This window comes from Bufo bufo, chromosome 9, assembly GCF_905171765.1.
Source record: "Bufo bufo chromosome 9, aBufBuf1.1, whole genome shotgun sequence".
In the NCBI taxonomy this organism is placed as follows: domain Eukaryota; kingdom Metazoa; phylum Chordata; class Amphibia; order Anura; family Bufonidae; genus Bufo; species Bufo bufo.
The window spans coordinates 35,534,564-35,547,546 of NC_053397.1; the positions used below are offsets into that span (position 1 = coordinate 35,534,564).

The 12,983-nt window shown below is 43.6% G+C and overlaps 1 protein-coding gene across 1 annotated transcript in view; it reads right to left on the minus strand.

Annotated features, from left to right (window-relative positions):
* The window catches only part of APPL1 (adaptor protein, phosphotyrosine interacting with PH domain and leucine zipper 1), a 50,478-nt gene that overhangs the window by 5,193 nt on the left and 32,302 nt on the right, over window positions 1-12,983 (minus strand). The window contains exons 14-17 of the mRNA XM_040406652.1: window positions 12,811-12,899; window positions 2,118-2,300; window positions 1,928-1,974; window positions 38-212 (exon numbers count right to left, since the gene is read on the minus strand). Of these exons, the coding sequence (XP_040262586.1) occupies window positions 38-212; window positions 1,928-1,974; window positions 2,118-2,300; window positions 12,811-12,899 (494 nt within the window). The remainder of the gene's footprint in view (window positions 1-37; window positions 213-1,927; window positions 1,975-2,117; window positions 2,301-12,810; window positions 12,900-12,983) is intronic.

Below are 12,983 nucleotides of genomic sequence, written 5' to 3' on the forward strand. Positions count from 1 at the left end.
ATTCTCTTTGCACTAGCAATGAATGTCTACGACTTACTTTAGACAGTCACAAGTGACAAGGAGGTGCGACTCCGTCATCCGGAAGATGTTGTGAATTGCACGGGCCGCTAAGATTTGGCGCATAGTTTCATATACAACCTCTGGGCAGTCGTCTGCTTTCACTTCCATAGATCCCAAGAAACGTACAATGAATAACTGATGGAGGATTGAGTCTAAATGTGTAAAAAACATAAATTACTGAACTATTCAGACTTGCTCAGAATTATACAGCTTCTCGCTGCTCCCCTGTTACTTTGCTAATGGGATTCTGACAGCTGAGTGAAAGCTAGATTTCTTGTTTTATATGGATATGCTTTAAAAAAAATTTGCCCCGAAACAGTCAGTATAAAATTCATCATTGCATTTGACTAATTTTAGGCTAAAAATCCTTTTTTTAATTGGTCTTTATAAATAATTTTCAACAGTTTTTGTCATCCATGCGGTTAAAAATCAGACCAACCCATCCTTAGTTCCATCAGCTGACGGCTCATGTGAAGCCTTCTCTCTGATGTCTCATAAAACTCATTTAAAGGCTATGTACACCTCTGGGGGAATTTTTTTTAATTATTGTATTGTAGTCACTATGAGCTAAAAATCATTTTTTCAATTCGTCTTTATTAAAAATATGGAATCCTTTTCTCTGTACAGAGCTGAGATTATCTACTAGCAGGATTTGAATTTTCTCTCTGCTCTGTCGGGCAGGGAGCTGATGGGCTCCTTATCTCTGCTCTCAGACATTATAAACACTCAAAGCTCAATCCTTATCTTACTGATAAGAATGTGGCCTAAATAAGTAAGTGTTTATGACCTCTTAGTAATTTAGAAATAACGGTTATTAGATGACCGGCACAAAATAAAAGACGGAGGCACACAGCTAGAAAAACAGTTAACCATTTTTGACAGAAAGGCTCAATATCTTTAATAAACACCTGTTGAAAAAATGATTTTCAGACCCAAATGTGTAAAATGCAATCATAAAAAAAAAAAAATTGTCCCAAAAGGTGTACATAGCCTTTAAGCCATATTTGAGTGTTTATGAGGTCAGGAGATCATAGATAAGGCTTCACATGAGCCATCAGCTGATGGAACTAAAAAGCTGAACATTTTTAATAAAGACCAAAAGAGAAAAATAGAATTTTTTTTTTTTTAAGCCCAAAATGATTAAAATGCAATCATAAAAAAAAATTACACCAAAAGATATATATAGCCGTTAAAGGTTATTACTAGCTTTGAGCGAAGCGAGCTTTGGATGCTTCATCCAAAGTCGGTTCGTTCAAAACTTCGAAATACTGTACGGAGATTTGTCTCCGATGAGCAGAAGTTAGTTATTCACGAAGTCGCGCGTGACTTGGATAAATAACTTCGGCCGTTAATTTTTAAAGTGGAAAACCACCGAACTTGGCTTTGGTTCCAAGGTACTAGTTGAAACCAAAGCAGAGTTCGGTTTCAAGTAATTAATATGACACTGGTGGCGGTCTGACTACCGGCACCCCCGCCAGTCAGCTGTTTGAGGAAGCTGCGCTACTCACTGGAGCTCAGGTAAGCGCTGTTGCCTCCTCGCAGTTTACCAAGCAGAGCGTTGTCTAGTGGTTGTGTTTGGTACTGCAGTTCAGGTCCATTCACTTTAATGGGACTGAACTGCGCCTAAGGCACGTGACCAATGAACGTGACCTCAAATGGCCTAGGAAGAAGCCTAAGGGATCACCGAGCTGGTCGGCGGGGTTGCTGACAGTCAGATCCCTGCTGATCCTGAGGATACGTCATCAATATGAAAACCACAGAAAAAAAATATAATAATTTAAAATGACACCACAGCCACACTGACGGGGAAAAGCTAAACCTAATACTGTCACAGGGTTTGAATTTGCAGAATTCAAATGAAAATTACCTTCAGATTCAGATTTTTCTCCAGATTCTCCAAAAGGGTTTGTTCGCCTAAAATAAAAAATAAATAAAAAACACACACATGGTATACAGAACTGATGTATGCCTTGGCACACTAGTGTCATATAAAAAGGGGAACATAAAAATAGATATTCATATAAATCAATAAAGAGCATGACAAAACCTGTTTGTACCTGCCAGATTGTCCCGGAGTCCTGGGTTGTCCAGATTGGTCTTCGCTGACTGGTGAAATGATATCAAACTGGATTGGGGTGTCTGGTGCCACAATGGAGTCCAGGGAGAGAGCAGTTAAAGCGGAGGAATCAGAGCCCACTGACCCAGTGCTGTTTGTGCGGGTGTTGCGAGGACGAGACTGTCTGCAAAAGAAAATGTGACATGATCAATTGTGCTTGAAAGCACCTAGGGTGCCCCCGTGACACTATATGTACACCCATGGAGTTTCTAAAGCCGCCCATACACATTCAATAGCAGTCAACAGCTTTCCCTTCCCATATACATACATGTCTGGTGTGTATGTGTTGTCAATGGGGATAGACGAGAAAGCCTGTCCTAGACACTTCTGGTGGCGGCTGGGAGAACAAAGGGATCGGGGGAAAAATATTTACTTTACCCAATCCTTCCCTCCCTCGACATGATGTAAGGGGAGAGTCAGAGCTCCCCATACACATTAAGACTGTTCACCGAACCCCTCCATTCTCAGTGGGTGGTTTGGCCAACAATACACTGGGGCCTTAAATGGGTTATACAAGAATGGTGGGGGAGGGGTTTTGGCAAACCCCTTATACTTGGCTGGACCTGTAAAGGGAAGCTTAGGCTACTTTCACACTAGCGTTTTCTGGGGATCCGTCATGGAAAAACGCAAAAACGCTTCCGTTACAATAATACAACCGCATGCATCCGTCATGAACGGATCCGATTGTATTATGTCTTCTATAGCCATGACGGATCAGTCTTGAACACCATTGAAAGTCAATGGGGGACGGATCAGTTTTATATTGTGCCAGATTGTGTCGGAGAAAACAGATCAGTCCCCATTGACCTACATTGTGTGCCAGGACGGATCTGTTTGGCTCTGCTTCGTCAGGCGGACAGCAAAACGCTGCAAGCAGCATTTTGGTGTCCACATCCAGAGCGGAATGGAGACTGAACGGAGGCAAACTGATGCATTCTGAGCGGATCCTTTTCCATTGAGAATGCATTAGGGCAGTGGTGCCCAACCATTTTTCATTTGAGGGCCGCACTAGACATGGTGTAAATTTCGTGGGCCAGAACCAGGTAGCTTTGCCAGAAAGAAATGCAAACACTCTGAGGGGGCACGTGTGAGCATTACTACTGTGGAGGGGCAAATATCTGGCCATTTTTTCTGTAAAGGGGGCACATGTGAGCATTACCCCTGTGAAGGAGGCACATGTGAGCATTACCCCTGTGAAGGAGGCACATCTCTGGGCATTACTACTCAGGTGACACATCTCTGGACATAGCAAGACTAAGAAGTGGAATGCAGGAAACTCTCTAGAAATGCCTTGTGGTGCAATATTATGAGTCCTCTCTCCCTCATTAATATTGCTAAGCACGTTCTGAGGAGCAACCCAGGCGGCCCACATGGGCACCAGACAGTGATCACATATTAAGAAAAAGGCTCAGGTCCAATCCCTTCCACCACTTCCACACCTCGCCAGTCACATCCTTCATAGACCTCCTGCTCCTGCCGTCTTGTTCTCGCACAATCTCGTCATCCAGCGTGCGCTGTGGGCCCGCATGATCCCGTCAACCCGCGAGACCGGGCGCTGAAGTCACAGGTCTGGATCATCACAGCCAGAATATCGCAGCGCCGGATGGGTGGGGGCGGGCCGGGAGTGGTGGTTAGGCTACATAACTAACTGGGCAGTGCTTCGCCGCCGGTCAGGCACAGAGGCAGGGCCCGACCCGACTGGCCATTAAACCTTTAAAAGCACTTGCGCCGCAAAACTAATAATAGTACTGCAACTGTGTGCAAGCACGGGCCACATGACACAGCTTCGCGGGCCGGAAGTGGCATCACTGCATAAGGGCAAAACTGATCCGTTTTGGACCGCTTTTAAGAGCCCTGAACGGATCTCACAAACTGAAAGCCAAAACGCCAGTGTGAAAGTAGCTTTAGCTGCCCGCTTCCCAGCACTGGCTCCCCACTACTCCTCCAGGCTTGCAATTCTCCGCTGGGCTCCCTCACTCTATCACTGGCCACGGTGGAGACTGGATCCCCTTGCGTCATGTGACCATTTGATCCCCTTACGTCATGTGACCATCGATGTCAAACCAGATGTTTACAGCAAGGGAGCGCAGCAGAGCATGGCAGGGCTGGAGGAGAAGGAGCAGGGAGCCAGTGACAGGGAGGAGATAAGCTTCCCTCAACAGGTCCTGCCAAGCAGTAGGGTTTGTCAAACCCCACCATTCTTGCACAACCCTTTTAAAAGGGTTTTCCAGGATTTTATAAATCCGGATAGATCATCAGTATCTGATCAGCAGGGGTCCGACACTGGGAACCCCACGTATCAGCTGTTTGAAAAGTCACTGGCACTGGCAGTAGCACCGCGGCCTTCTCCCAGCTCACCCAGCACAGCGCTGTACATTGTATAGTGGTCATGCTTGGTATTGCAGCTCAGCTCCATTCACTTCTATGTGGCTGAGCTGTGCCTAGGCCACGTGACCGATGAACGCGTCATCACTCGGCCTAGAAAAAGCTGAGATAAGGCCATGGAGCTAGTATCTGATCAGACACTGATGACCTATCCTGAGGATAGGTTAGGAGTTATAAAGTCTCGGAAAACCCCTTTAAGTCAGTGAATGGAAATTAGTCTGTTTGCATCCAGAAGCCAGACCCAATACTTCTTACTTGTGACAAATGGATACAATTACATCGAATGTAGCCATTCCTCTGTGCATCTATATGAAAGTTTGCTAAAATGTTTGCTAAATGTATTACTGCAGGCAGCACACCACAGGGCTTTCTCCACTAGATGCATGCATGTCATATTGAACAGATGTCCTATCAGCATCTGATCAGTTTGGTCGGCACTTCACCAATGCTGTGCTCTGCTGAATGTTTTTTCCTGAAACAGCGCCACTCCTGCTCAGAGGCTGGGTCAGGAATCCCAACACAGCCCATTCAAGTGTACAGATAAGGCAAGACACAGGCTTTCAATCACTGGGGCTAATATGAGGACTCCGCAGCATTTACAGAAACGTCGGGTGCCAGCTGCGGGCAGGGGCAGTCTGCAGTAAGTAACCTCTAATGAATCCTCAGCGTATGATGAGCAGTTACATGTGGTTTTTATAGCATATGACAAGATCACAGCTAAACCTTATTATCTCAGAGGATTTTCCGGCAGTGGAAAGTAGAAGGGGGAGAAGACAGCCAACTCTCCCAAGTATTCCCTTGTAATCTATCTTGGACTCTCTGTAAGAAACTGGAACTAGACAGTAATTATAAAAAGCCGTTCAGATGTTTAAAGGGGTTGTCTGGTTTAGAAAACCCATTTTCAAATACCCTATTAGGGAATTCTGAATAAACAGAGCGGGGAGGACGATTAAGGACCTTTCTCTGCAAAGGCGTCTCTTGCTCTGGAGGACCAGGCACATCCGTGCATTAAACGGCAGCACATTGATCTCAATGGGAACTGTGTGAACTTTCTGCAAGACTTCTTCTACAGACCAATACTCACACAGACCAATACTCACAGTAACATTCAGAGACATGTGCCCATTTACACTGGATAATGAATGATCGTTCGTCCCAGATCGTTGCCCAGTGTAAATGTGTACAATGATGACAGACTTCATATGATCTTCTATGCGGGCACAAAATCGTTTATTGGCAGCACATCGCCTTGTGTAAGCGAAGGATGTGCTGTTGACAATAACGCAAATTGTATGGGGGTGGGGGGTCAATGATTGAACCGACAATCGTTCATCCGATTCTGATGATCAGGAGCAGATTAGCAATGTGGGCTGATTGCCTTTTAAATACGCAGTGGGCCGCCAGCCCTGCAACGTGTATTACGGTGTACAATCCAAGACACATCGCAGGCTTCCCGACCTCCGCCATACATATTCGGTGGAAGTCAGGACTTAACCCCTTAAGGACCGGGCTCATTTTCACCTTAAGGACCAGGCCATTTTTTGCAAATCTGACCAGTGTCACTTTAAGTGCTCATAACTTTAAAACGCTTTGACTTATCCAGGCCATTCTGAGATTGTTTTTTCGTCACATATTGTACTTCATGACACTGGTAAAATGAAGTCAAAAAAATTATTTTTTTTGCACAAAAAAATACCTAATTTACCAAAAATTTGAAAAAAATTAGCAAATTTCAAAGTTTCAGTTTCTCTACTTCTGTAATACATAGTAATACCCCAAAAAATTGTGATGACTTTACATTCCCCATATGTCTACTTCATGTTTGAATTGTTTTGGGAATGATATTTTATTTTTTGGGGATGTTATAAGGCTTAGAAGTTTAGAAGCAAATCTTGAAATTTTTCAGAAATTTACAAAAACTCAATTTTTAGCGACCAGTTCAGGTCTGAAGTCACTTTGCGAGGCTTACATAATAGAAACCACCCAAAAATGACCCCATCTAAGAAACTACACCCCTCAAGGTATTCAAAACTGATTTTGCATACATTGTTAACCCTTTAGGTGTTGCACAAGAGTTATTGGCAAATGGGGAGGAAATTTGAGAATTTCATATTTTTGTCAAATTTTTCATTTTAACCCATTTTTTCCACTAACAAACCAAGGGTTAACAGCCAAACAAGACTGTATCTTTATTGCCCTGACTCTGCCGTTTACAGAAACACCCAATATGTGGCCGTAAACTACTGTACGGCCACACAGCGGGGCGTAGAGTGAAAGGTGCACCATATGGTTTTTGGAAGGCTGATTTTTATGGACTGGTTTTTTGACACCATGTCCCATTTGAAGCCCCCTGATGCACCCCAAGAGGAGAAACTCCCTAAAAGTGACCCCATCTAAGAAACTACACCCCTCAAGGTATTCAAAACTGATTTTACATACGTCGTTAACCCTTTAGGTGTTGCACAAGAGTTATTGGCAAATGGGGATGAAATTTGAGAATTTCATTTTTTTGCCTAATTTTCAATTTTAACCCATTTTTTCCACTAACAAAGCAAGGGTTAACAGCCAAACAAGATTGTATCTTTATTGCCCTGACTCTGCCGTTTACAGAAACACCCCATATGTGGCCGTAAACTACTGTACGGGCACACAGTAGGGCGTAGAGTGAAAGGTGCGCGGTTTGGTTTTTGGAAGCCAGATTTTGCTGGACTGGTTTTTTGACACCATGTCCCATTTGAAGCCCCCCTGATGCACCCCTAGAGTAGAAACTCCATAAAAGTGACCCCATCTAAGAAACTACACCCCTCAAGCTATTCAAAACTGATTTTACAAACTTTGTTAACCCTTTAGGTGTTGCACAAGATTTAATGGAAAATAGAGACACAATTTCAAAATTTCACATTTTTGGCAGATTTTCCATTTTAATATTTTTTTTCCAGTTACAAAGCAAGGGTTAACAGCCAAACAAAACTCAATATTTATGGCCCTAATTCTGTAGTTTACAGAAACACCCCATATGTGGTCGTAAACCGCTGTACGGGCACACGGCAGGGCGCAGAAGGAAAGGAATTCCATACGGTTTTTGGAAGGCAGGTTTTGCTGGACTGTTTTTTTTGACACCGTGTCCCATTTGAAGCCCCCCTGATGCACCCCTAGAGTAGAAACTCCAAAAAAGTGACCCCATTTTAGAAACTACGGGATAGGGTGGCAGTTTTGTTGGTACTAGTTTAGGGTACATATGATTTTTGGTTGCTCTATATTACACTTTTTGTGCAGCAAGGTAACAAGAAATAGCTTTTTTGGCACGTTTTTTTTTTTTGTTATTTACAACATTCATCTGACAGGTTAGATTATGTGGTATTTTTATAGAGCAGGTTGTCGCGGACGCGGCGATACCTAATATGTATACATTTTTTTTTATTTATGTAAGTTTTATACAATAACTTCATTTTTAAAACCAAAAAAATGTTTTAGTGTCTCCATATTCTAAGAGCCATAGTTTTTTCAGTTTTTGGGCGATTATCTTGAGTAGGGTCTCATTTTTTGCGGGATGAGATGACGGTTTGATTGGCACTATTTTGGGGTGCATATGATTTTTTGATCGCTTGCTATTACACTTTTTGTGACGTAAGATGGCAAAAAATGGCTTTTTTTACACTGTTTTTATTTTTATTTTTTTACGGTGGTCATCTGAGGGGTTAGGTCATGTGATATTTTTATAGAGCCGGTCGATACGGACGCGGCGATACCTAATATGTATACTTTTTTTTTATTTATGTAAGTTTTACAGAATGAGTTCATTTTTGAAAAAAAAAAAATCATGTTTTAGTGTCTCCATAGTCTAAGAGCCATAGTTTTTTCAGCTTTTGGGCGATTATCTTGAGTAGGGTCTCATTTTTTGCGGGATGAGATGACGGTTTGATTGGTACTATTTTGGCGTACATGCGACTTTTTTGATCACTTTTATTACTTTTTTTGGGAAGTAAGGTGGGCAAAATTTCAATTTTCTCATAGTTTTTATTTTTTTATTTTTATGGCGTTCACCGTGCGGGGAAAGTAACATGACCATTTTATAGATCAGGTCGTTGCGGACGCGGCGATACCTAATATGTGTAGTTTATTTTATTTTTTTAATTTTTATTCAGTGATAAATGTTTTTTTTTTTATCTTAACTTTTTTTACTTTTTTTTACATTTTTGTGACCCAGACCCACTTGGTTCTTGAAGATCCAGTGGGTCTGGTGTCTGTATAATACAGTACAGAACAATATATATTGTTCTGTACTGTATTTTACTTACACTGAACAGATCTGTGCTTTTAGCACAGATCTGTTCAGCACCATGGACAGCAGGACGCCTGAGCAGGCGTCCTGTTGCCATGGGAACCCTCCCCGTCTGCTCAGAACTTCGCAGACGGGGAAGGGTAAGGACGGGGCTGAGGGGGGCTCTCTGGGGGCTCTCTCCCTCTCCATCGGGGGGCTGCAAAGCCACAGCAGCCCCCCGATGGAGAGGGAGGGAGCTCCCTGACCGATGACAGTTAACTTTTTCCATACAGCGGTCCGTACGGACCGCGGTATGGAAAGGGTTAAACGGCTGACATCTTCACAGATGTCAGCCGTTTATACCAGGGTGCCAGCAATGTGCTGGCACCCTGGTACAACCACTAGAAGCCAACGATCGTTCATGGGGAGGCGGGCGGGGGATCGCGATCCCGCCTGCCGCACCGCCCGCCTCCCGCAACGCCCCCACCGCCTGCGACACCCCCCCCGCACCACCCTCCGGCATAAAATCGTGCAGGGGTGCAGGGGGGGTGAAAAATAATGATTTTAGCCACTCTAAAGTTTCTGATCCCCGCGGTCAGGGACCGCGGCGATCAGAAACTGCAAAAAGCGCAGCAAACCGCAGGTCTGAATTGACCTGCGGTTTGCTGCGATCGCCGATACGGGGGGGTCAAATGACCCCCCCCTGCATTGTTACGGGATGCCGGCTGAATGATTTCAGCCGAAATCCCGTTCCAATTAACCCCTGGGGCGCCGGAATACAGATTTTAAGTCAGGACGTACCGGTACGTCCTGGGTCCTTAAGGACTCGGGAAATAGGGCGTACCGGTACGTCCTAGGTCCTTAAGGGGTTAAAACATGATGTCCACTCAGAAGCTGAGCGGGCGCTGTAGCCGCTGGGTGCCTGCTGTTTTAGACAGCATATATATTGTATGTGATTGTCGATAACCCCAATCCTTGACATTTAACCCCTCAGGGCCAATTGCACCAAGGTATCCGAGACGTTTTTCCCTGGGAGCGCAGCACTCCGGGGCTCTAAACAGTTCCCTCGCATTGAGTTTGAGGAAGCCGTTCGGTTGAACATGGAGATACAAATAAAACATACATTTTTCCCAAAGTTTATATTTTTTTAAATTATTAAAATACAGAAAAAAAAAATATATATATATTAGTATTTTTGTAATTATACTGGCCCAGGGAATGAAGGTAATGGGTCAGTTTTACCGCACAGGGAACACTGTAAAAACAAAACCCATAAAACTTTTGCGGAATTGCGTTTCCCCCCCCCCCCCCCCAATTCCACTACATCGTATGCAATATTAAATGGTGCCATTAGAAAGTACAACTTGCCCTCAAGGCATATCACACTACAAGTCCCAGCTTAGTGCCAAGCAGAAGTGCCAAGCCCGGCCGTTTAACCCTTTAGATGCCACGGTCAATAGAGACTGCGGCATTTAGGTGGTTTCGGAGGTAGGGGGCTAACTCTGTTACTCATTGGGACTGCCGCAAATGCAATCTCAAGGTGCCAATGTCTTAATATCGCAGCAGGGAGACTAATGAAGGCCCAAAGGTCTGCCCTTAGCTTATGCCTTTTAAAGGTACAGCCTAATCGATTGCCTGTCAGTTTCCTACTGACCGCATAATAAAATGCACTCCATAGTTTTTATTGGTAATGATACCAATCGTCTTGCAAAAATCCAGCTCTCACACAGCTCCATAGAAAGAAAAATAAAAAAAGGGATGCGTCAAGGCAAAAAACATTTTATTTTTCTTAAAAGTAGTAAAATGCAAAAAAAATACAAAATAAAAACGACATATATATTTGGTATTGCTGTAATCGTACTGACCCAGACAACATAGCTATTATGTCACCTACCCTGCAAAGTGAATGTCACAATATACACAACGTAAAAATTTACATTGTATTCAGTTTTTCTTATGTGTTGCCTGGGGTGTGCTCCTACATGCAGGAATTTATTTATTTATATTTTACAGGATCCGTTTTTTTTTTTTTTTTTTCTGTTCTGACAAAATCAGAAGAACGGAAGAATAAACGATGATGTGCAAGTAAGGCCTATTGCACACGACCGTATGGCTTTTTCAGTGTTTTGCGATCCGTTTTTCACTGATCCGTTGTTCCGTTTTTTGTTTCCGTTGTGTTTCCGTTTCTGTTCCGTTTTTCCGTTCCGTTTTTCCGTATGGCATATACAGTATACAGTAATTACATAGATAAAATTGGGCTGGGCATAACATTTTCAATAGATGGTTCAGCAAAAAACGGAACGGAAACGGAAGACATACGGATGCATTTCCGTATGTGTTCCGTTTTTTTGCGGATCCATTGACTTGAATGGAGCCACGGACTGTGATTTGCGGGCAATAATAGGACATGTTCTATGTTAAAACGGAACGGAAAAACGGAAATACGGAAACGGAATGCATACGGAGTACATTCCGTTTTTTTTGCGGAACCATTGAAATGAATGGTTCCGTATACGGACCGTATACGGAACGCAAAAAACGGCCAGTAAACGGGGAAAAAAAACGGCCGTGTGCAGGAGGCCTAAGGCTGAGTTCACATTAGACATGCCAAGGGGAAAAATCTCACTGAATGCATTTTTGGCCCTACCAGCCTTGCTGACCCCGCCTTCTATCAGTTTGTCTCCACCTACAACATGAGGGTCACTTCAAGTTCCCAATCCGCCCCTGCTGATGAGGATTGCTCCATGTAAACATACAGCAAGTTGATCAGCGCTCGTTAGATTATCTGCCATGTAAAACGGACCCTTATGCAAAGTAACTCTCCTGCAGAAAAAAGGAAAACGGTCTCTCTAGCGCCACCTATTGGAGGGGTAGCTTCCTTATGTCACTAGAAAGACAGTTTTCCTTCTTCCTGTAGGAGAGCTACTTTGCATGCTCAGCCTATTACACTCCATACACTGACTTGGGGGTCCCCACAAGGAGAAACTTTATTCCTCCCTGGACATGAATATCAATCATATTCTCGGGGGGGAAAATGAGCAGTTCAGACTTAGAAAATGTCCAAACTCAAACTTCAACAAATGACATTTGACTTGAAATTGTTCCCAAAGATAAAGAAACACGAATAACTCAGACCCCGTGGGCAAGAGGTCACATCTTCACAGTGTCTTATTACCAGTGAAGATTTATCCCGAGGACTATTGCTTCTTAAATGAATACCAGGTAAAGCCACCGTCTATTCAGAAATAGTAAAGGCTTAATCTGCCGCCCCTTTTATCCTGCCTTTGCAGTGACGGCAGAGTCTATGCTTATTCTGTGAGACTGGTGATGGATATGTGCCCCTACATAACTGCAATTAACCCGTCACCTACTCAAAGCATGCAGGCTTTTCTTAAAGGGCACCTGTCAGCAGATTTGTACCTATGACACTGGCTGACCTGTTACATGAGCACTTGGCAGCTGAAGGCATCTGTGTTGGTCCCATGATCATATGTGCCCGCATTGCTGAGGATAATTATGTTTTAATATATGCAAATGAGTATCTAGGAGCAATGGGGGTGTTGGCGTTACACCTGGAGGCTCTGCTTAAATGCTGTGCCCTTCCAACTTTGATTGACATGACCAAGCAGTGAAATCATGATCATGCCTGGCCCTGTCACTCAAAGTGGAGGAGGTGCGGCAGTTGCAGAGAGAGCAGGGCCTCTAGGTGTAATGGTAACGCCCCCGTTGCTCCTAGAGGCTCATTTGCATATATTAAAGCATTTTTATCATAAATGCGGGCACAAATGAACATCGGACCCACACAGACACCTTCAGCTGCCAAGCGCACATGTAACAGGTCAGCCAGTGTCATAGGTACAAATCTGCTGACAGATGCCCTTTAAGATTCCAAAGATCAATAATAAAACATTTTTTTTCAAGCTTAGAAATCACTGAGCCTAAGAAAAGCATTCAGATTGTTTTGATGAGTCATTGATGGGTAACTTACATGGGCCGCATGCTCTCATGTCGTTGCTGGAAAGATGGAGATGGAGTCACGGCTTCTATGGCAGACTGGTTTACCCTGGCAGCAGTTTCCTGTGTTAAAAATGTTCAATATTAAAGGATCACCAAGTTTTCAGAAAACTTAGATAAAATTTTGACTAGTGGGGGTCTGAGCGC